General features: G+C 39.5%; 1 protein-coding gene across 1 annotated transcript in view; it reads right to left on the bottom strand.

Annotated features, from left to right (window-relative positions):
• The window catches only part of PLXNA4 (plexin A4), a 774,189-nt gene that overhangs the window by 106,690 nt on the left and 644,121 nt on the right, over positions 1-23,378 (bottom strand). Inside the window, exons 13-16 of the mRNA XM_088468696.1 lie at positions 18,533-18,684; positions 17,706-17,823; positions 8,237-8,373; positions 3,260-3,427 (exon numbers count right to left, since the gene is read on the bottom strand). Coding sequence (XP_088324822.1) covers positions 3,260-3,427; positions 8,237-8,373; positions 17,706-17,823; positions 18,533-18,684 — 575 coding nt within the window. The remainder of the gene's footprint in view (positions 1-3,259; positions 3,428-8,236; positions 8,374-17,705; positions 17,824-18,532; positions 18,685-23,378) is intronic.

Genomic DNA, 23,378 nt, shown 5'->3' with positions numbered 1-23,378 from the left:
TTTGTACAGATGTCAGCTGTTTTACCCAAGTCACACATTTATCTGCTTAGATCTTCAGTTTGGCGCGCAACGTTAAATACCTTTTAGGTTGTTTTCATTTGTAAAGGTAAGAAGTGACAAGTATAAAGAAAAAAAATTGTGTGAAATATCATACAGCCTTATTAATAAAGTCTGGTTTTAGTTTTTTCATTACTTAGCTCTTCAAAGGTTTCTATAGTTAGCATTTACAATATAAAAATTGTCAGCATTTGATGCTGAGTTAACTAATGATCACTATGAAAATAAAAGTTACGATATAGGACAATGCAATATGCATAAACCAATACAGTTCTTTCTCATAGTACCTAGCACTGTCTTAAGGTGGGTACACACCTGACAGATATATCTGCAGATCGAGTGATCTGCAGATATAGCTGCAGATGATGGTCGTTCATACACACTGAACGGCCATCATCTGCTTGTGCCCGCGGGTCCCGGCGGCCCGGGACCCGGTGGTGGGGTCGGGGGCATGTCCTGCCCCCCTCCTCGCGCCTGCCGCTGTGTGTGTACAGGCGGTCTGCAGATGGACAGATATGTCTGCAGACAGCAGAATACCTTAATTCCCGCGGCCGTAATTGCTGTGGCTGCCTATGCCCTAATCTTATAATACATTAAATAAATGACATGAACAGTAGCCTTAATCCCCTGCTTAGTTGCGCTAAATAAATGACAATCAAAGCATGTACAACTGCCTATATTTTAACTGCAGCTTACAGTATGTGCAGTGACTTATAATGTCGACATTTTTGCTGTCTATATTTTGATTTGGTGTTAGAACTCTGCTCTGTTCTATAATGTTACCTGGCAGTATCCATTCACTGCTCGTAGGTTTCACCAGGCCTTTTGTTATATGAGCTGCAGTACTGGTCATTACCAGAGGTGCTGCTCCTCTGACTCTGTTTTGCACCCAGGTGTAATGTAATATATGACTCAATCACCAGTATGGACTACACCTGACACCTGCCTATTTAGTCTTCCAGAACTCAGCACTCATTGCTGGGTCATTAATGTTTCCTGCTTATGTGTGTCTCGCAAAGTTCCTGCTATATTTCTCGCAATGTTCCTGTAATGTTTCCTGCAAAATCTCTGGATTGCTGATAATGTTTCTGTTCCTGCCAAGCCAAGGGAACTCTGCCACTTATCAGATTATGCTCCTGCTGTGTAGTATTACCATTGTTTCTGGACTTGCGGTCCTGTTGATCCTGTGTTCTGTGCCTGCTAAGCAAAGGATCTTCTGCCATTCATCAGGTTACCATTCTGCTGTTAATTACCATTTTTTCTGGACTTGTGTTGTTATTTGTTCCCGTGGTATGTGTCTGCCAAGCAAGCAACTGGCATTCACCATATTATTATCCTGCTGTTTGGTTCTGGACTCACAGCCTGATTCAGACCAGTCGCAAGGCTGCATTCGCACGCAGCCTGTCGAGGCGAAAATATGCTTATGACCGCATACGCAATGTAACTGCAGCACAATAAGTAGACACCCAACACCGCATAATGCCGCCTACTTCCCTTCACTTATGTTCTCGCAAGACAGCAAAAACATTGATAACATCGAGAACCATCAGACCCACATGGACAAGTTGTGGTTGACCTGACCTTATCGCAGACAGTGGTAATGTGTGTGTAACTAGAAGTTAGGATCCGTATGCCGTCGCTGGGGCCTAATTATGCACACCCCTGAAACAGCGTTTAAATGCCCAGGCACACCTGCGTTTCTCTGACCACCCCCCATCACCACCCTCAAACTGTCATTTCCCGTCCATCACTGTATGAAGCCTCTGCAGGCTCGCTGTGGTTGATTCACGATCGCAGCAGCTGATTTGCGCACACGCACTGCGATGCATACGCAGAATGCAAACATCGACAGGCTTTGTGCAAACACAGCCTTGCGACCGGGTCTGAATCAGGCCCTCTGTTTGCTTCTGCCATTATTATTGCAATACTCCTGTTAATCTGCTTTGACAAATTCATCTATATTGCTACGTTTGTCTGCTTTATCAAGCTTACCTGCATTCCACTGTCATTTTATCATCCCTCAATAAATATCTTCATATATTTTACCATACACGGTGACTTCTTGTTCATTACACTCAGGGGGTTCATAACATTTGGTCAAAATGTCGACATGCAAAATATACAGTAGAAATGCTTATAGTGTCAATGTCAACTTTTTGACTTTCTATATTTTGATTTGGTCAAAATGTCCATATGCCTATATTCTGAATGCAAAAAAACCCCACTGTATGCATGTAGTTGACTATCTTGTTACAGGCACCTTCTAACTGCAATACTAACTTGGATACTAACTTAAGATATATCTATAAATGCCATTCTATGTGTTTAAACACATATCCGTTAATAATGAAAGTCACTATATGGGGGTTTTTTTGGTCGCAAAATTTGTTTTTCGGCGACCTACAATATATGTAATAGGCAGTGTATAATGTAGGATTTGTTCTAAAATTAAAATGCTATGGTCAGTTTGTTATTTTTTCTTAATAAAATAAACATTGTTTTCATGTTCCTGCTACATTACAGCATAATTTAAAACAACAGTTTGATACTGATACATCCTCTTTATGAAAATGACTAGAAGGATTTTACCAAAATGTAAACTTTCAGTTTTTAAAACAAGATGCTGTTGAAATGGAATTAAGTATTGTTATGTATTAATCTAGTAATAATCAACCTGTAGATTTCCAACATCTTTACTATGCTACGCAAGAAAAAAAAAAAAGTAAGACAGTAACACCAGTAGAATAAAAATGTATTAATGGTGTTGAGGACCTTTTCAAATAAATTTAGTAGTGTATTTACCTTCTGTGACATCGTAAAGAGCTTGAAAAGCTAGTACAGACCTTGTGACACATTGTATCATTTTGACCACAGTATTTGGAAACATTTGCCAGTTGATAAGTATTAAAAGTGATATTATGTAACTACTTGACAGACACCAGGATTCACTGTGGAAGATTATAATGTGCATATAGATACAGTATTGATACTCTACACCTGTGTTATTTCTCTGGTTTACCTACTGAACAGTCCCGAGACTCATTTTATTTCACTTCAATAAATTGATATTTCTCCTGTAATTTTTGTATATTCCATGATTTTAAAGAAACTGTAATTATTTTATGTGAGATAATAAAAGTTATGTTTTACATAGATACGACCAGTGCATCTTGTTCCCTTCTAGGCAACATCTTTACTATACCTGAGAATACTCCATTCTGGTTCAATTTTCACAATTTTAGGATCTTCCACATACTCAAACTGCAACTCCTGGGGGATTTTGGCTTTGTCTACCTGTACAGTCACTTTCACCTTCTCCAAACCATCAAGAGAAGCTGTAGTGTTACAGAAGATCTCACTCGCTGTTCTCCTGCCAATGCAATGCAGATACACTAATTAAAATTAAAACAAGCACCACACAATGAAGTTGAGTAAAGTTTTTGCAAAGGTTCAAGATTAATATTACACAATATTATAAAACTGAGTCACAAAACAAAGGATTATTATTGACCCTGTGATGTTCTAAGAGTAGTTATGACTAAAGACTCATTTGTGAGAGTGGTGGGCGTTTGTGTCAAATAATGTTAGTATAGGATTTTCCCAATGCGAGAGATGATTATGTCATTACTGATTTCTACAACATAGAAGATAAATCAGAGATAAATGTAAATAATCAGATTTAGGACTAGGGTTAATGTTTGAATCAGGTCTGTGCTTTGTCAATCAGCAAATGAAACAGTACCCTGTTAATTCTTTACTCAATCTAACATAGATACAAAATGTGTACATCAGTAACGAACATTGTCAAAGACAAACATTGTTACCTTAATCATCAATAGAGCTATACAGTACATGAAGTACAGTGTACTAATTCAGACTTTTGTGGAGCAATAAAGGGCTCCAAAACGTTGGGTAGTACCTGCTTGTTTCTGGATTTATTTAACCCCACATATTTTGGACTTCCAGCTGGCAGTCCTAATGGAGGCCACCGGGTAACTTTATTTCTTCATTTATTGGAGTGCCGCCCTACCTTAATTGTGTATACAGGTTGAGTCTCCCATATCCAAATGCTTGGGACCTGGGGTATTTTGGATATCGGAATATTCCGTATTTTGGAATATTTGAATACCATAATGATCTTGGGAATGGGACCCAAATATAAACACAGAATGCATTTATGTATTATATACACCTTATACACACAGCCTGCAGGTCATTTTCTACAATATTTTCAATGATTTTATGGCTCAGACAAAGTTTGTGTATAAACATGAAATTCATTTATGTTTCATATACACCTTATACACAAAGCCTGAAGATAATTTATAGTTTATTTTTAATAATTTTGTGCCTTAAACAAAGTTTGTGTACATTGAACCATCAAAAATCTCAGTCTTGGCGACGGTTAGGGTTAGGCACTAGGGAGGGGGTTAGGGTTAGGCACTGGGGGGGTTAGGTTTAGGCACCAGGGGGGAGGGTTAGGTTTAGGCTGCAGAGTGGGAGGGTTACGGGTAGGGGTAGGATACTTACTGACAGGTGTCAGTATCCTAACCCAGCCGGGATGCCGGCATCAGGATTCTGACTACCAGGTTTCCGAGCCACTGGCATCCCTTACCCAACCCATATATACAACATAGACAAAAGTGATTGGTTACTGACAGCAAATAGATCAACAAGATTTTATTGACATCAGTACTTTGTAGGACCACCACGTGCAGTGATTACTGCAGACACCCTTCTTGCCAAACTGTCCACAAGTTCCTGGACAACAGCAGGTGGTATGTTTTGCCAATCCGCATTAAGTACAGTATCCAACTGTGACACTGAAGAAGGTCAAGTCGGCCTAGAATGCACCCGTTACTCCAATTCGTTCCAGTGGTTCTCAATGGGGTCAAGATCTAGAGTCTGAGCCGTGGGCCCATGCCAAACCAGCTGAAACAGCCCCAAAGCATAACGCCACCACCTCCATGCTTTACTGTAGGTACTGTACTCTCGCATGTTCTCCTGGCAATCACCAAACCCAATCACATTCATCTGATCTGAAAAGTGTAAATCATGATTCTTCAGTCCATAACACTCACCACAATTGTTCAACGGGTATGCGTTCGGCATCCTGGCGGTCAGAATGCCAAAGGTAAGTAACCATTAGGGTTAGGCACTAGGGGGAGGGTTAGAGTTAGGTACTAAGGGCTGAGGATTAGGTTTAGGGTGCTGGCAGGGGGAGGTTAGGTTCAGGCATTAGGGGGGGGAGGTTAGGGTTAGGCACCAAAGTGGGAGGGTTAGGATAGGGGGAGGGTTAGCATACTGACCAACAAGTGTCGGTATGTTAACTCTGTCAGGATCCCGGCATCAGGATTCTGACCTCCAGGATCCCGACTATCGGTATTTCATATCGATTCCGTTCCACTGTCCAGGAGCACACCATTTTGCTTTTGCGGGGGTGTCCAATCACTTTTGTCTACATAGTGTATATACATACACCTTATAGCATAATGAGGAGATAACCATCTTATCTTCTGCAATGTATTTTTCCAAGATGAATGTGAAAACATACATTTTACTGTAAATAAACTAACGGCTGAAAATATTACAGTATATATTAAATGCAGAGTTGCACTTTTTTTAAGGTCAGGTATGTAGTCCTACTTAAACCTAAAAGGCTGGAATAAATATCTATTACTAAATACCATAAAAGAAAAATAATCATTTTTAATCTTATTGGTGGATTCTTTGTACATTCTAAATAAGAACATGACCATTGTATGCATATTTAAAGCACTTTATGAAATAGCCTGTAACCTTATCTGAATGTATTATGTTTGCCTTATAATACATTCTGAAGAAAAACTACATTAGAAAAGCATTATCTGACAAATCAAACTACTTAAAGCCAGAACACTCAGTTTGTGACTATCTGATGTCATTGCTTTAATCTTCTAAATCACTTTTACAAATGCAGACCACAATGCGTAACATTTTATTAGAAGGCTTTACACACACATTTATATGGATAAAGGATAGCTGTGTTTCTGCTCTTCTTAATAAATGCTGTATATAATATTTCTCTCTCAGACCTGCTGAGATCCTTTGTAAGCCACTAGTAAAGCGGTCTATCACAAATTTTTGATGAAGATAAAATTTTAAAGACAGGGCATTTATGATATATATTTTTTTAATTTTGAAGATATGCTAAGTAGGAGGGGAGCAATTCTTAAAAGTATTTGTCCATCCAATTGTATATTAGAGAGAACTCACAATAGTTGGTGTGCCACAAATTTTTAAATCAGCTACCGTTTATGTTTGACTGTCAAACTTTATCTAAAACGATATGCAGTCACAATACAGATGTGTCCACATACATCTATCCTCCATGTGCTACAAGTTGCGCCACACATAATGCGGGAGCTCCGTGTGCCTCGGTAGCGCTGAGTGTCTTTTTGTGTGACTTTTTACCTTCAAATGAGTCTTATTCACACAGTGATGCGAATAGCTAGCACAAGCAGCTTCTGCTGATTAAAATGATATGCCTATGTTCTATGCGTAGCTGCGGGTGTATCTGCATGCGAAATGCTACGTTACAGTGTCAGTGGCTGTAACACTGTAACATAGCATTTTTCATGCAGATACACCCACAGTTGTACATAGGTATATCATTTTAATCAGCAGAAGCTGCTTGTGCTAGCTATTCACATCATTGCATGAAAAAGACGCATTTGAAGGTAAAAAAGTTGCACAAAAAGATGCTCTGCGCTACCGAGTCACTCCATGGCATGGCTCGATAAGAAGGGCTGTTTAATGCGCATGGAGGCTAGATGTATGAGGACACATCTGTATCACCAGTCATCAGGTCCATATTCACAATGGGGCAAAATGAGAAGAAAAACAGTAAAGGTTCCCATCCACTAGCAGACATGAAAACGACTGCACGATTACGACATTGTAATCGTGCAGTCGTTTGTCAGTCTGTGTTGAGCCTGCACTAAACGAGCAGTGGTTCAGCGCAGGCTCATCAATCATCTGCAAACATGCTCAACCTGACGTTATCGTCAGGTTGACCAGCATGTTTGCACGATGATAGATGTCTAAACGACCAGCGGGAACATGCATCACTGGTTGTTTTAGACATTTTTGCAAACGATTTGCAAACGATTGAACGATCGTTATCATTCAATCGCGCAACTTAATCATCTAGTGGATGGGCACCTTAAGTCAACATTCTCACAATGTCAACATATCAGTGTCCACATGCCACTCCAACCATGTCAATATTCTCATGTTGACATTGTGATTGTCTAAAATACATATGGAACCCCTAAGAACACACAAGTAACTCACAAAGCCAGAGTCTACTGCGCTGTCAGAGAGGAGGGGTCCGAATGGAGTGGTCTGTATATGGGCCCCCTCCTCTCTTAAACCGCCCCTGAACATACCATAATACAAGTTGTTGTATTTGTTTAGATAAAGTTTATAGAGATGTCCAATTATAAGAACTTTTCATTGTGAATTATATAGAAAGTATGATATTTTTACTGTTGAATAAATGAGGGATTTGAGTACTTTTTGCAAGTTAAAATAATAAAAATAATTCTATTGGAAAGTCTACAATAACTAATTGTAGTGAAAATCATTGCAAGTGTTCAAAGCTCTCAAAGACAGACATTTAGCAAACTAGTAACTGGTGGCAGTCAAAAATGTATGAATGATAATTAACCAGAACTCCAGGACATTGGGAATGGACAACATTTTTGTTGCCCTGACTGCAGATGTGTACTCAAACACTGTGTCTCAAATTGCACCAAACAGGCATCGCTGTTCCCGCAAAGAACCTGTAAAAAAGGTGCGGTTCATCGCACTAAGACATGAGAGGGTTCATGCCATGCAGACCACAGTTTAACTGCTGAATGGCTAGTGCTCCACTGAAGGAAACTACGGTATACAATAGAAGTAGATGGAGGCGGCACTATAGCAACTGATTACCCAGGCCTGGCGTTGTCTAAGTGGGCTGACAAGCTGTGCAACCGCACGTCCTGGATTTGTCCACACCCCCTTGTATCTCTCGCACCCATTAGAAGTCTCAAGATCCCTGAGCAGACCTCACTAATAAAGCAATGTCATAGCTGAAATTAATGTAACAGCGGTCACAGCTATTAAATTATTGGAAAAGTCAAAGTTTATATACCTGTCAAAAATGCAGGGCTGTCCTCCAAACATCACTTTAACACTGCTCCCCGCACTCAGGTTAGTTCCAGTGATTGTCACCTGTGTCCCTCCTGACACGGGTCCCTGGGTCGGTTCTAACTTAGACAAAGCCAATGTCTTTAAAATAAAAGCCATACATAAGAAAATAATTAATGAAGCATATTGTTTGAAAAGACAAGTATTACATAGTGTCATCAGTCAGTTTTCTTTTTATAGCAACTGGGCAATAGATGTGTTTTGTAGCATAAAATGTAGTCACCATTACTGGAGGAATCTAAACATAATGTAAGAATGAAGAGAGATTTATTTTCTAATCATTTCACTCAGTTGAGCATGATTTTCATACAATGGGTTAACTCTTGTCTCATTGTATCTCCTAGACAAAAATACATCTCTGTTAAAACATAAATTCTTTTGCAGTTTTTTGTAACGCAATTGTGGATTTAACCTTGCCACCGCCACCAAAATGATAAGCCTCAAGGGATTCTTTTTTTTCTAGATAGAACATGATAACATATAAGTACAATCTGATACAGAAGATCACAATGATACAAAAATAAACCATAAAAATGTCTATTTCCGAAATTAAAATGTAGAGTGTATACTTAGATTAGCATTTTAATGGAAAAACTCTTAAGGACCGCAGGAGAAGCGAACATCTGCATTCAAGTGATGAGTTATGCAGGGACGACAGGATACTCAGAAACAATGGAGTAAATGGCTATATGAAAGCTGAACTCGGCATTGCGTGACTGTTTGCTAAGTTACTAAATTCTGATCTGGGAAAAATCATCTTAACTGCAATTGTAATTGGCAGTTTTAGTAGCTGCAAGTACAGTATAACCAAGAGCAGCAATAAAAAAAATATATCATATTACATAATTGCTCACATACAATAACACATGTCATACTCTTTTCCGCAACGTGTCAATTAGCATGTGTTTCTCAACGTATTTCCTATCACAAAGCCTAAAAGGCCCATTTTATGGGCTCGCTTTAGTGCAAAAGTACATCAGAAATTTATGGAAATTATGCTAAATTCTCCTAGACACTGAAAATTTGCCATTGTATATCTGTTAAAGAAGCCTTAGTGTATGGTGATATTTGTTACGTAAAGGTAATCACAGTGATGTGGAAAACTGATTTAGGTTGGCATTTATAGGTCCAGTAAACAAAGGTAACAGACAGTGTAATATGCCTTGCTCCTGTATCTATCATAACACCCCCCAGGATGTAAGAAACATAAGCTGTCAGCCAGCAGTGTATACTGTTTGTATTTGCATTTGCACACTAAACTACAAATAAATCATCTGGTAACCAAATGGCTATAGCAGTGCCTAAAATGACTTACATAAACTAGTGGAATACATTACATACTCACTATGGCACTATCTAAGTTTTATTTAATGGACTGTTGTCCTAAAAAGCTATTTACAACTTGTAAAATACAGAATGAGTAGACAACGTTACTGTGGCATAAGAAAGACAAGACATTAAACTTCCTGTTGCAATCAGTTAGACCAGGCATATATTTCTTTGTAATCAGTTATCCATTGTATGGGTTTGTCTCCTGGAAACAGCACACACGTACCTCAGGAAATGGTAAATATGCTTTAATGAGGTTGCTCCAGTTCTACTAAACATTCACTTTAAACCAAGTGACGGCAAAAATAAGACCTTTGCAAATAATCTGTTCAAGAGATGGCCTTACTAAGGACTGAACTGGCCAATATGTGAACCGACCCTTAAAATGAGAGCTAATTTACATTTTACAAAATCACAGCAATGGCACTGCTAGAAAGGCACAAAGCTTTACTGTGATGGCCATGCCTATCATCTAGGTTTCACATAATAGTCATGTTAGCTGTCTTGGTCTATCTAAAGCTCACCATTATAATGTGGTGATAATGGTATCCTAAATAAGTTTGATGTTATTGTGTGTAACGTTTCTGCTCACACAGACATCTGGACACACAAGTCAATAGGGGGTAGCATACAGTACTAAACTACTAACTATATTGCCTATTAATTGATCACAGAGTATACAGAAAGCTGGGAACACACACCAGCGCACTTTAGGCCTTTTCTGCAGTGAACGCAAGTGCACTGATGATCGCAGATTCACGATTATCGGGAATCTGCGCTTACGCAGCACCCATTCTGCGAGTGTGCAGAATGGGTCCTGTGTAGTCACCCGCAGACCATTCAATGCCTCTGCCTGACTGACAGGCAGAGACATTTAAGGGGCGGCATGGGGGAGGGGGCAGCCGATATTCCCGGGGGCTTGTCCGCCCCATTTTCTGGGAGTGGCAAGCCCAGGGACTGCGTCGACGCAGTGTCCTGGCCTCGTAACCAGCCAGCCTGAGTAAGCTGAGGCTTGCTCAGCTGGCTGCTGGTTTGGCGCTGTCCACCATCGCGACCATAGACCACCACAGTTCAGTGCCTGCGTGCAGCTTTGCAATTGCGATCCTTGCTGAATCACTGCCTTTGTTTTTGACGCATCGACCAATAGATTTACATAAAAGATTAATTACCATAAGGTCATCTGTGCACACATTGCTATTTAGCAAAGACTCAAAGCATGAGCCCTAAAAGAGGTTGTTTTATGTGAAAGAAGTGAAATACTGGATTACTGTGGCAACATCATTTGTAAAGGGGATAAAAAAAAACCCTGCTGCTATAATGTTATGTTTAACCGCACCCCTTCTAAATGATTACAGTAAGTTCACCATATTTTGCACAGTTCTGCACTATGGGGAATCAGCTGAAATGTCACATATAGTACAGCTAGAAAGTAAATATTTCTGATGGCCCAGATATGAAAACACTAGGTAGAAAAGCTATACAAAAGTTAAGTGATGCAAAAAATGTAAAAGTCTCAAAGCTATAGTTATGAATGTTTTTTTCCTATTTGTAGTACGATCAGAGAGGGAGATCTCTTGCTTGATTGCTTTATTCATGAAAACCAAATACATAGTAGAATGGATGGAAATTTAAAGAACAAATTTGCTCTATTTTGGAAATTTAGGGCATGTAAATGTACATTGACAAACAAGGGTCCATAAAAAACTGCAGATGCATAGAGTATATAATGTGTATATATGCACATATTTGAATGCCTTGAACATGAATAGAACAGTATTCACAATTTGTCTGCGATTAAACTTCTCTTATCCTACTGTTCTTTCAAGTTCTTTCAATCTCATATGGGGATTATGAAGTAATGAAAGTAAGCAGGCACTGAGGTTGTCATTTCAGGAGCCATATTTACAGCTATTTTTTAAGGTCTATTTGACTAAGGTTGCTGATTACCACATGGAATTTATCCCCATAATGAACAGGCTGGGGTTGACTCACAGTATAACAGGGGTACCCTATCCTGCAGGTTACCCTGTGACCACCTCAGCCTGTGATAACATGGTACAGTTTGGAGCTTTTACAGGGGAACCCCCATCATTTGCTAGGTCATGATCATTGGGGGCAGCATAGACGGTGTAATGGTTAGTGTCACTGCCTCACAGCAATGAGGTCATGGGTTCATTTCCCACCCTGGCCCCAACTGTGTGGAGTTTGTATGTTCTCCCCATGTTTGCGTGGGTTTCCTCCAGGTACGTCGGTTACCTCCCACACTCCTACAAAAATATACAGGTAGGTTAATTGGCTCATAAAAAAAATGTACCCTAGTGTGTGTGCATGTGGTAGGGAATATAGTTTGTAAGCTCCACTGGGGCTGCGACAGATGTGAATGGTCAAATATTCTCTCTGTAAAAGTGCTGCAGAATATGTGTGCTATATAAATAACTGGTAATAAATAAATAAATGAGCATTGGTGTTTTTTTTTTCTTTTAGATATATATTGAGATGCCAGTCATCATCATCAAGTTGATGATGATGAATGGCTTCTCCAGTGTGCAGCCACATGAAGATACACACTATGCTGAGTTGCATGTATCTTAAGTTGGGATGTAGTCAGGAAGCCGACGTCCTAAATGCCGACCATCGGCTTCCCGACTGCTAAATTCCGGCAAGGTACTAATGATAGGCATCGAAAACCCGACGCCTGTCATTAGACCTACGCCGGGAGCTCGACGCCCGGCATACCGAACAAAGGTAAGCCGGGTGTCCGGCGTGGACAGCTGCGGGGGGGGGGGGCTGCTTATAGATTTTAGGGTTCCCGGGGTGACTTAGGGTTAAGCACCCCCCCGGGAGACTTAGGTTTAGGCTGCAGGGACAGGGGGTTTAGGTTTGGGCACTTAGAGGGGGGTTAGGGTTAGGCACTAGGGGTGAGGTTAGGGTTAAGCACCCCTAAGGGAGGGTTAAGGTGGAGGAATAGGGTTAATTATACTCACCTTATTAGAGATCGGGATCTTCACCCCTGCCGGGCTTCTGCTGTCGAGATGTGGTAATACATACTACACCCCTTAAGTTATGTGCAACTCATCATAACCAGATATTGAGGCATTTGTATGGCACACTTTCAGCAGGTACATTTTGGATGCAAACTCCATTTGTACATGAGACCCTATGGGTTCTAAAATACACAGGAATTCACCAAAAAATAAAACTCTATCACGCTTACCACAACCTGCTTCAGTAATTATACAGGGGTTAAAGTCTAGTATAAACAGGATCAGGTTATTTAATACATCAGTGGTTCTCAAATTCAGTCCTCAGGACCCCACACAGGTCACGTTTTCCAGGTCACCCAGCAGATGCACAGGTGTAATCATTACTCACTGACACATTTTAAAAGTTCCACTGGTGGAGCTAATTATTTCACTTGTATTTCTGTAAGGAGACCTGGAAAACATGCACTGTTTAGGGTCCTGAGGACTGAGTTTGAAAACCTGTGCAATAAATTAATACACATTAAACCATCTGTTCTAAGCTCCAGTCCCCAAGTACCACCAATAGGTCATGTTTTGTGGATATATTTAATCATGCACAGGTGAGATAATCTATTTTACCGGGGCAGCAATTATCCCACCTGCTTCCACAGACAGGAATCCTCAAAATGTGACCTGTTGGGGATATTTAAGGGTTAAGATTGAGAACCACTGCATTAAAGGATGGTGGACAATCTCCTGATCTGATGGGTAGAAACATATGATCTTCATGGCAAAAACCAATGTGTGCCACTACAGCATGTTTAATAGATGGAAAAAATGTGATCTTATCAGAAATGTACTTCAGATGGTATAATACAAATGTATCCTTTTACACCTTTGCTGCAGTTACGCTAAAAAGCCCCTCTCGGTGCACCAGGTCCAGTGAATCTCTGGTAGCACCAGGCATCTGTTTTGTGTCTTTTTTTGGGGGGCAATGCACCAGCAGACCGTGCTGAATAATTTGATATGCGATACTTGTATACACTGTATATGTGTGACTGAGCCTCTGAATCTGTATACAAGGTGCTACAATGTAGCTGCTGCAGCTTTTTCCATTCCTAATTCTGTTGTGGTTCATATACAGTCACACACAGATATATGGTATGCATACAGGATGCCGGCGCTCGGTATCCCGGGCGGTCTGAATCCAGACACTGGCGTCCTGACATGGTTAGAATACCGACACTTGTCATTCAGTATTCTAACCCTCCCCCTCTCCCTAACCCTCCCCGGTGCCTGACCCTAACCTCCTACCCTAGTGCCTAAACCTAACCTCCCCCTCCCCGCACCCTAAACCTAACCCTCCCCCCTTAGTGACTAACCCTAACTCTCCCCTTAGTGCATAACCCAACCCCAAATGATAACCCTCCCCCCAATCCCTCTACTTACCTTCGGGATTCCAGCGGTCGGGATGCCGGTGCCGGGATTCTGACAAGTGTTGGGATTCCGGCGCTGGCATTTTGAGTGCCGGATTCCCCACGGTCAGGATATTGAGCACATTCCAGAAATACAAGTGTTGCATATTAAATTAATGAGCACGATCTGCTGGTGCTTCCTAGATGCCTGACGTTAGCAGAGTAGCACAGGACCTGGCTGCTCACTCACACCAGGAAAGTTGTGCTGCATGGCCTATTGAGGCTAGATTATCAGGACACATCTGTATATGTATGCCAAATACAAAATGTTTATTTATAGGTGAGTACTCATTCCAACATGGCTGATAACTTTTTAGTAAAGATATTATCAACACTAAAGTCCTTTTCTTGAAACTTACAAGAGACCAAAGTTAAGTAGTGTATTCCCAACTTCAAAGACTTTACGCCCCTTTCTTACACCAGATATACACAGAATTGTGTAGCAATTAAGTTCATTTTACAGCTACATTTCACTAGTAGTAAGAACATACTATGGCAAGAGAACTGGCTCCAAAGTTATATAATAGAACTAGCAGAATTGGTAGATAAAATATAAAATCACTTTGAGTTTAATGAAAATTAAAAAGGTGATTTAAAAAAATGACGGAAATTCACAGCAGTACAAATGTTTCTCTGTGGGTGGGAATTCAGTTTTGTAGTTCTGTTTTCTGCTGTATTGAACATACCTATGACAACAGTAGAACTACTATGACTGTCTTAAGGGAATACAAATAGAAGATCATTCCATACTATGTCAGTGATTAGAAGTTTTTTAAGTTTTATCCCATGATAAACTAATCATGAAGCACCAGATAAGACAGTTATTAATTTTACATTAACTCAAAATAATAATTACAGTATATGTACATATATGTTATATGTCTCAATACATCCTCATCTATAAGTAGTTCCCCATATATTTCATCTCTTGTATAAATATAAAATTGGTAAAAAGTAAGGTATTATTTCAATTAAATCTAAGAGATTTTTAATTGCTAAAGAGGACTTTGATGAAAACAGAGAGGTAATATATTGAATGCAGAATTTAGCAATGCTATTCTTTAGTTTAAAAGAAAGGGAAGTTGGTATATGCAAAAACCAGAACAATTATGTAATTGTTAATTATCCAGCTCTCTTTAGCTGTATTATTATTATTATTAATATTATTATTATTATTATCTTTAGCAAGATTTTTTTTGTTTAACTATTTACTTTGTGCATTTTAGAATGAGAGCAGTTATTGGAGAGGCTTAGGTTCCAGCACCATTAGAGTTAACCAGTTTCCCTCAAGAGAAATAGTGAATGCAGGTGAAACATTGCTGAGCTCAGCATATAGACTGGGTGCCAATCCAGCTCAAGTTTAGTGCTATTCATGAGGAAACAAATTACTCAACTCAAGTTGCATTACCCATCACCATGAAGAGGCAGAGGGAAATTCTATGAGAGATAAACTCTCTTTCCTAATGTGCCCTTTTCAGATGAAATAATTAAGGAAAGTGTGCAATGCAGTGAATTTTCAGTAACACTTCACTTGAAATGTTCCATCATTACAAACTCATTAGATGCTTGTGCAGATCTTACATGCTTTTCCCATAGGCATTCCAATGTAATTTAGTGTCAATGAACACTTAAAAACACTTCCGGATTAAGTTGTTGCAACAATAGATGTGATGAACTATAAAGTTACATTAAAAAAAATCAGTCTTCTATTCAATGCGTTTCTCAAATGCTCCAGATTTACTGTAGAATAGGAAGATTTATGCACTGAAAGATAGATCTCTCAATATCTTTAACACAGTTTCTGCTGTGCCACAGACACCTGTAAATCGCTTTCATCCATGACTAGAGATGAGACAAATCTTCAAAACTGTTCCAAAAAATATTTGAGTTATTCTACATTTGACTGCACAATCTTACAGAATTCCCCTCATGTACTCCCAAACCTATGGCAGCCACACAACAAAGAAAAACAAATGGAATGCTGTCACTCTAGCTCTGTTCATAAACTATGGGGGTGATTCAATTCAGCGCAATGTGAATAGTGTCGGGAAGGGGTTCCCGGAGCCACTGGCGTCACTAGGGGGGTGCGGGCCGCACTGGGTGACGCCATCTGAGGAGGTGACACCAAAATAGCAGAGCTGCTCTGCTATTTTGGTGTCACCCCCTCAGATAGTGTCACCATGAAGCCAGCACACGGAGACAGGCAGGGAGAGACTGTGGGCTTCCCCAGCAGCTGCAGGAGCGCTGGGGAAGCCCACTGTGTGCTGAGAACAGGAGGCGGTAACATCCCAAGTTCGCTGCACAAGGAGGTGTGGCTTAGCGGTAGCAGCCACGTCACTTTTTGCAAAGCCACATCCCCTATTGGGAGCACGCTTCTGGCGCACAAAAGGACACAGAGAGAACCCACACCAGGTGTCAGTAAGGTAAATGACGCCTCTGCCCGGAGCAATTCAAATCACTACGCTGTTAGGTCCGACTAAAACCACTTAAGTCGGAGAATGATGCTTACCGTGCCTAAAGCTGGGTGTTTGGTCCCGATAACTGCCATCCTCTGATTAAAGTGCCAGCCGCAAGGCTGTTAGCCCTGCACTAAGCTGGAAAACAGCATCGCAGCCGACACTTAAATTGGATTTCTACTCACACCTCAAGGATCCGAGAAATAATCCTGTAGTCAGACTTAACAGCACCATCAATTGAATAGCTCCAGGAACTCCTTCCCAGGGCTATTCAGCATCATGCTGAATTGAATCACCCTCTATACATCATGTGAATTGTACAAATACACTGCATAATGGAATGGCAGCGCAAAAGGGCTTAAAGACTGCATTGATTGTAACCTTCGCAACATGGCTTGTTCCAGTGCAAAACTTGATTTGCATGAAATTTTGTAACAATTTCTTAACAGATAACATAAGCATGTAATCATGTTTAAATAGGTAATATTGCATAGACTAGCAATTTAGGCTAATTGTACGGAGACTTCTTTTTATTTCTGTCCACTCCATTCCAGTTTTTAGCAGTAAAATAGAGGATAAACAGATTATTGCATGGAGATCATTGACCGCTATGGAACAATAAACTAACATGTTCCATTCTCCTCTGTCTCTTTTCGATCACCTATTCCAAAAATTCTGTTTGCCATGATTTGTCCACTTTTCAGCTCAAAATTTGCAAACTGCAGCTACAGTACATTTTCACAAATCACTATTCGCTACACTGCAAACTTTGGCTTGTCCTGTCTACTTCCTCTCAACCATCTGAAATCTCTGTGGGATGAGCTGGCTGCACATCACAGAGAATAGAGCGGATACAGGTTTGTTTGAAAACAGCAGCGATTAGTGGCTTATTTATTCTCACAGCACCAGCTCTATACTTAAATATCAGGGGCCAATAGCATCATTAGTGATACTATTAGCCCTGCAACCTAGACTATATGTACTGCATTGTAAACTTGTTTTCTAATCCCTTAGCAAATACATTTAATGCTAGCTTATTAACACTGGGAAAAGGTTATCCAAATCTAAATAGTATCAGTTCTAAGCATTTATACATCATGGATTGTTTGGCATATGACTAATTTGGATATTGTTATCACAGCCTGTAATGTAGTTATTAAATAATCTTCTGAGTTTGCATTTGAACTTACCACAAAGTAGTACAGCAGTGAGGATCTTGCCATGAAACGCGGCCTACAGTCTCCCACACAGACATCCACAAATCCAGCATGCTGGCTGGGCTTTGCATCCCCAATTTCACAGACAATTCTGAAAATATTGAAGAAAGAAAAAGCAAATTAGTACCCACAGTGATTTAGAGCTAGAAACACCAGCAGTTGTCTTCACTGAGGAATACTGTAAAGCTACAGCACAATTTACAGAAATAGTGTTAACATATCTGTTATTTTAGTGATCTACAGGAAGATTTCCTAATCACGAATTTTTCAAAATCATTAAAAAAAAACAAACAAACCCTCTAGCAGAGTGCCAGATGGGCAACCATATCCATTTATTTTCAGTGGGGTCAGGACCACAATGACACAATTCAATACAAATAATATCATCAAATCCCATTTTTTTAAATGTCACAAATTGGCAAACCTCTGAAATCACAAATTAGTCAGTTATAATTGTAATAAAGGAGAATCTGTTATAGACTGTTATATTGAACTGTATACATTTTTAGGCCAATTACTACAGTACCTCAACTTTTTAGATATCACAAGCACAGTATTCACAAATTAAAAATTTGCAAACTGAAACGCAGGTTTGCTAGCATTGAAGTTGCATAAACTCACTTATATTTTGTTAAATTTAAGCTATGACAAACACACATACAATAAATACTAGCAATTAGATAGGAGCATTCAGTAGGAGAGTACCATGATCAGGAAATTGTTGTTACATAAATAAGATTTTCTTATTGGTTAGATGTCTTTGAAAAGCACAGCAGTATATAATAGCCATAACGACTCACTGCTCTGCAGGGATATATTCCTCAATCAAGGGAGTACACTTGACTTCTGCTACTTTGACGTCATTCTCAATTTCCCAAAACTCCAAGCCCAGATTTTCACCCCGGATAGTTACTTTTGTGCCCCCTTCACGGGGACCAGTTACTGGAATGATCTGGAAGAAAGCACAAAGTAATATTGTCATTTTAGTGAAATATCTATTGATCTACCATATAATTTTATGTACTTATTAGTAGACAGGATATTATGATTTGAAGCTAGAATTAGTAATAAACCTGAAATAATAAAATAAACTTTCCATTTCATGAATAGGAAACATACTGGTATTAGTAATGGTTGTGGAGACGATGTAGATTTTGTAACATCATCATTCCTGGTTGCCTGAAGCCAAACATAAACCCTTGTAGGTGTAAGCACTGAATGTATAATGAGCTCTCTGGTGGAGTCTGCTGCCCTAGAGACTTGTGATAAGCTTTTATTGAGCTTTGTAGCCTCCAACAGCTCTCCAAGCATTCTAACCTTTATGGGATGTTATTGAATACACTACACTTTGATGGATTGCTTCTCTCCTTATGCTTTAATTATAACAAGAGAGAAATGCGTAAAAGAAATAAATAATTTGCATTGGTATATACTTGTAGTGTTTAAATTACATTATTAGTTACACCTTTAACACTGGATTTTCAGCTCCAAATTAGTGCACTTATTAATAATATGTTCTGCTTGTAACTATATTGGTCTCAGTCTACAACCAGTGGAGTTTCCAAACCTTTTTTTCACATATTTATATCACTGCATTGCATACTAGTTGTAAAACATTAGTAAGGTTCGCTCCAAACCTACACAATATGGGATTAATGTGGAATTAAAAGGTATTTGGGATAGTCTTTAAAAAGTTTGTCTCCCATGGCGATCTAGCAACCAAACTACTCTGCAAAATGCTTGTATATTATGTCTGGATTTGGATAACACAGGACTCTATTAAATAATTTGTTACTCTCTCTTCAATGTAACAGCAATGACATAATAAGTTTTGCAATCTAGCCATATACAGTATCTGCTACTACACTATGGACGGAGGGAGAGACAACTTTTTAATAAAGCCGAAATGATGTAGTCTGTGACCGTGTTATACTTTTACTAATTCTTCTAAGTCCCGTAATGCAACCCAGTTTTGTAGTGATTATATATTATGAATTACTCCCAACCAGAATTCTGCCATTTCACGAAAAGGTGGGGTCAGGCTTAAAAAATAATATGGGAGCATTCAAAATAAAATGTTCAGAGACGTAAAAATACCCAGTCGGTAAGGATAGTAATAACAGGGATGGTGTATATGAAAATCTTGTAACATGGGACCAAAAAGTGCCCTTTTATCCTTTGTATAGAGATAGCACTACATGATAGACCACCTGCTGTATCCTTAATAATAGCTAGCATTGTTTGTGGCTATTTTAAGAACAAATGTGGAGAAAGCTGCATTGTGATTACAGATATTGGTTAGTGTACTGTAGGTTCCATGCTAAATGCACATTCTGAAGAGCTACAAGAATCCCTCCCCATATCAGTGCTTTACCTTATCTGTATAACCCTTTGAGCCCTTCTGGTAACCTGTGGCATTGTACCCTTATTTCTCAACACATAAATATTTAGCACGCATGAGACAGAAAAAGCTCACAAGTGTAATAACTTTAGTTTAAATGCCACGTCTATGTTCAGAAAGTACTGTTTAATTAAGAGACATTTCCATGCTAATGCCTTGCTGGCTTAATGATAATGTGGCATGTAAGTTACAGTTTAATTATTAATGGGCAAAGAGAAGGCTTATCCAATATCATATATTATTCAATAAACTAATTTGATTCATTCATAGTGTATCTGAATAGGATTTTAGTTACATGAAACATTTCATAAAACACATCATATTCCCCTATTTCATCCTATTGTGGACCATTTTTCATGCATTTGCCGGATATTATGTAGAATATAATTAATTGAGGCCTATTATATCAAATCAATTCTAATAGGGAAATTAATTGGCATTAATTTTCTAATTATCAGTGAAAGTTGAGCAGTCACATATTTAGCAGGATATATTCTATACCTAGAATACAGCTCTCTTTTTAACAGTGGACTGATCTATGGAGGCAATAATGGAAGTGGCCTCACTACAAGATACTCAGAGCACTCCTCAGGCAGCTGACAATGCATAATGATCAGTTCTTATATTAAAGTACCATTAGTGATGTGTATTTTTGAACAGGAGTGATGCAAGTAGTAGAAGATGCAGTGTGAATGATCTACTTGTTAGTGTAATAGGTAATTTGCTATAAGTTAGAGTTAATTAACAAAGAAATCAACAGCCCATTATCATAAAAATCGTGGAAGCGAAGTAGGTCAGGCTTTAGATAATAAAGAACTTCAGCAGATGGTATAGTATGTATAAGATAAGATAGAGGTATTTAAGAAAGGGGGGGCTCAGCATGTAGAGTGTCAACTAGACAAACAATGGAATGGAATCCCAACAACGGATGTGGATCACCATTATTTGTATAATAACAGTTCAAATCTGAAAAGGTATCATCTTGCTGCATTGTGACTGTCTGAAGTTCTATCTGCTAAGTTAAAGCATCATGAATATCATTTATAGGTATAGTTAAGAAACAAAAGTGTCATTATTTGGGGTAATTGAATTCTCCGCAATGACCCTGTATTGTCTGGCTGTGCACAATACTGCTTATCGTAGTAAGCAAAATTTAATAATTTTCCTGTGAACCTATACTGTAGAGGCACATCGAGGATAACTGAATTGTCCCGTGTGTAGCCATGACCTGATCTATTGTATTGTTTATTTTGCTGAAATTACAAAATCTTTGTATTTTAATGTGAGATAATGAACTGTGGTGTAAAGCATACAGATAAATCCTCAATCACGTAGCCTCAATACTCCATGTGGCACGAGTAAGTCACCAGGTCCCATGTGACTCTGCTAGTGCTGAGTGTCTATTTTGGGCGAAAATGCATCTTAGGGTCGTATTCCATTTGAAGCAAAAAGTCTGTTTCGCCGATACTTTATTGCCGATTACGTAATTTTGGCCGATTTAATTTATCCCCGTATTCAAATTGGCCAACTTTTCGCCGGTGCGTAAAGTCAATGCATCAGACCCGGTGAAAAAGTATCGCCTATGAATATGTGGCGAGAAAAAGTGCAGAATTGGGGTTTTGAGGTGCAGACTTCAAAAAACCACCCTGCAGCCCTTGGACAGGTCCCTAAAGGTAATCTGTGTCAAAAAAAAATTTAAAAGTACCTTCAGACACCCCAAAAAAGTACTCTCATTTTGGGGGTGAAAAAACCCCACAAAAGTTGGGGTACAAAGTAAAAAAATTAGCAAAATAGACTCCAGGGGGGTCCCCAAGTATGCGGCAGGTGTTTTTCTGATTGCAGGTGGTTGCGGCAGGTGGATTTTTCACATTTTTTAAAACGTCACATTAGCAACTTTAAAATATGGTAGTATCCATTTTCATGTACCCCAAATTTGATGGGACTAGTTATTTTCTCCAAAAAAACCACCAAAATGCTATTCTTCACCACTATTTAAAACACGCAGAATAGCACCCATTGAGACCTATTAAAGTGGCAAAATACCTTCAGCAGGGCTATTCGGGGGTACCCAGAGTGATTCCCCATGTCAGTGCATTTTTTGTGGGGTTTTGTGATTTCCCCAAAACTGACAGAACTTTTCGACGATTTCTGTTTCGCCGGGTCCCGTTTTGCCAATTCCAAATTGAATACGGGGATAAGCGGGCATATACACCAGCGTTCGCTCACTGCCGTCGCTCTCTGAGACATAGAGGGCGTCCTTACGCCACACAGTGCGAAAGCGGAATTTGCATACCCGGCCCCTTTTGGCAGCGAGCGATCGTGGCTTAGCGTCCGAGTCTGAATCAGACCCTGAATCTATATACAAAGCACAATGGAACTTGACATGCAAAAACTGCAGCTGCTGCATCGTAGCACTTCATATACAGATTCAGGCTCAGTTGCACACAGATATACAAGTGTTGCACATAAAATTAATCAGTGCAGTCTCGTGGTGCATCTTAGTCACACAAGAGCTGGTGTTCCTAGAAGGGCAGTTTGGCACAACTGCAGCAGTAGTGTATGAAGACACACCAGTACTTGCCTATTCTCCTGGAGTGCCCAAGTATTGGTATTCATGGCAGTAAATCACCTGCATGGATCCCGCCTACTTCACTGGCGCGATTTGCAGCAAATCGCATTATTATAGACCTACCCCCTTGGCCCACCCCTCCGATCTCACCCAGAGAGGAGGTGTAAAAAATATTTTATTTTGGGAACTGGATCTTCTGTCAAGGTAAATCTCAGGTTGTCTTGTTCCTACTTGGGAGGGTAGGGTAGGAATGGGTGTTGTAACATTTGAAATATATACTGCAAGTTTAATGGACCAACTGCTCTAGATAGTTGTATACTGTAGGTGATTTTAATAAAGACGTCATGGGGTTTGGCTACAAACACAGCATTTCTATGGTCACGTGGACACATGTTTATAATACAGTTTGATTTACAGCATAAATACTCTATGCCTCACAACTGTGGACTGCAAACTGGAGAATCCGAGGTTTTGGCCATGACATGTTTTGGAAAATGAACCTGCTTAAAAAAATTAATTTGTAATAGAATGCAACAAAAAGAGAGAACTAGTCTACAGTAAGTATTACAAACAGACTGAAATTACAGTGTGCCACCAATGCAAATAAATGTCATTTTCTTTTGTCACAGGTATTATACAAACATTTCCTTGCAAGCAGCATAGTGACTCACTGGAT

Source organism: Taudactylus pleione, unplaced genomic scaffold (assembly GCF_031769625.1).
Source record: "Taudactylus pleione unplaced genomic scaffold, aTauple2 ptg000086l, whole genome shotgun sequence".
In the NCBI taxonomy this organism is placed as follows: Eukaryota; Metazoa; Chordata; class Amphibia; order Anura; family Myobatrachidae; genus Taudactylus; species Taudactylus pleione.
This window is presented reverse-complemented; position numbering and strand designations above follow the sequence as displayed.